The sequence below is a fragment of the Lipotes vexillifer genome, unplaced genomic scaffold, assembly GCF_000442215.2.
Source record: "Lipotes vexillifer unplaced genomic scaffold, Lipotes_vexillifer_v1.1 C26642631, whole genome shotgun sequence".
NCBI lineage: Eukaryota > Metazoa > Chordata > Mammalia > Artiodactyla > Lipotidae > Lipotes > Lipotes vexillifer.
The window spans coordinates 1-1,352 of NW_006781639.1; the positions used below are offsets into that span (position 1 = coordinate 1).

At 68.1% G+C, this 1,352-nt stretch overlaps 1 protein-coding gene across 1 annotated transcript; it reads right to left on the minus strand.

The window, feature by feature from the left end:
- Positions 1-6: 6 nt before the first annotated feature.
- On the minus strand, positions 7-1,328 carry LOC103070096 (sodium- and chloride-dependent creatine transporter 1-like; the record flags this gene model as incomplete). Its single annotated transcript, XM_007454813.1, has 5 exons — positions 7-136; positions 542-712; positions 802-902; positions 994-1,096; positions 1,176-1,328. Coding segments are annotated over 5 exons (658 nt in total), but the record flags the coding sequence as incomplete, so codon positions are not given.
- Positions 1,329-1,352: the final 24 nt, after the last annotated feature.

The following is a 1,352-nucleotide window of genomic DNA, read 5'->3' on the forward strand; positions in this document are numbered from 1 at the left end:
TGACGCTCTCCACCACCACCACCTTGCTGCTCTCAGACACTGGGGTCAGGGTGGTCAGGCCCCTGACATCCGAGTCCTGAGCTCTGTACTCCAAGTGGTGGAGGCCCCAGACGGGCTGCGTCAGGTGCTGCCAGCGCTGCGGGAGCCAGGGCCACGTTGAGTCCCGGGGGAGGGGCACCTGCTTGTCCCTGGCCTCTCTCCGCTTCCCGCCACCTGCCACCAACTTGGGGCCCGGGGCCGCGCCCGCGCCCCTCCTGACCGGGCCCCGCTCCCTTCGCCAGGGAAATAAATAGGGCTTCAGCGGAGGGCCGAGTGGCTGCCAGAACAGAGGCTAGGGACAGGCCTCCTCCGCCTCCACCACCTGAGCGAGGCCCTGGAGGGCCAACTCAACTCCCGCACGCCCCGCTCCGGGCTGGCCCGGAGGCTCCGGCACAGCGGTCTGTCCTGGCGGGTGGGAGAAGGGGCAGGGCGCTCTGGAGGTCACGTCTCCAGCCAGCGGGAGGGAGGGATGGTGTGCGGGAGACGGGCGCGGGGAACTGACCTCAGCCACGGTCCCCTTGGCCCTGAGGAGGCGGCCCAGGAGGTGCAGGGGCACACACAGCATGGAGGAGAGCGCGAAGCCCCAGCCCACGGCCTCGCCCCACCACGGGTACACGTAGGTGTTGTTGTAGACCAGCGGCTTGTAGTACACCGCGTTGAAGATGAAGATGCCCTGCGGGCGAGAAGCCTCGCGCTCAGCCGGCAGCCACCGCTGCGGGCCCCTGCTGCGCCTCGCCCTGCCCGGCCTCTCCCGGCCCTTACCATGCACACCAGCGGGGTGAAGAAAGACCAGCACCATTTCATCCAGGGGCAAGGTCGGTACCCGATCATGCAGGCCACGTCGTCCATGAAGCGGTCGGCTCCTGGGGTCACGTGAGGCCGGAGGGCCAGAGCTAGAGACGCACCACCCCTGACCGCGCCGCACCCCCGGCTTGCCTGTCGGCCCAGACCTACCGTACACCCAGGCGATCACCACGCACTCCCAGAAGGCCTGCCAGAGCAGGGTGGTGCCGCTGGCTGAGTAGTAGTCAAACAGCTGGAAGACATACATCCCGCCCTGGGGATGCAGCCAGGTCAGGGAAGGTGGCAGCCGGCAGCCCGAGGCCAGGGGCGTCCCTCACCCTGCCCCCACTCACATCGGTCACCATGGAGAGATCGATGAGAAAGCAGAGGGCGCAGCAGAGGGCCACGGAGATCTCTCTTTGGAAGCGGAAACAGTAGGAGGCCGGGAGGAGGTCCAGCAGGCCGGTGATGAAGCCTTCCACACCTACAAACTGTGGCCGGGCAACTCAGGCCGTGCCCCTCCCCCCCCC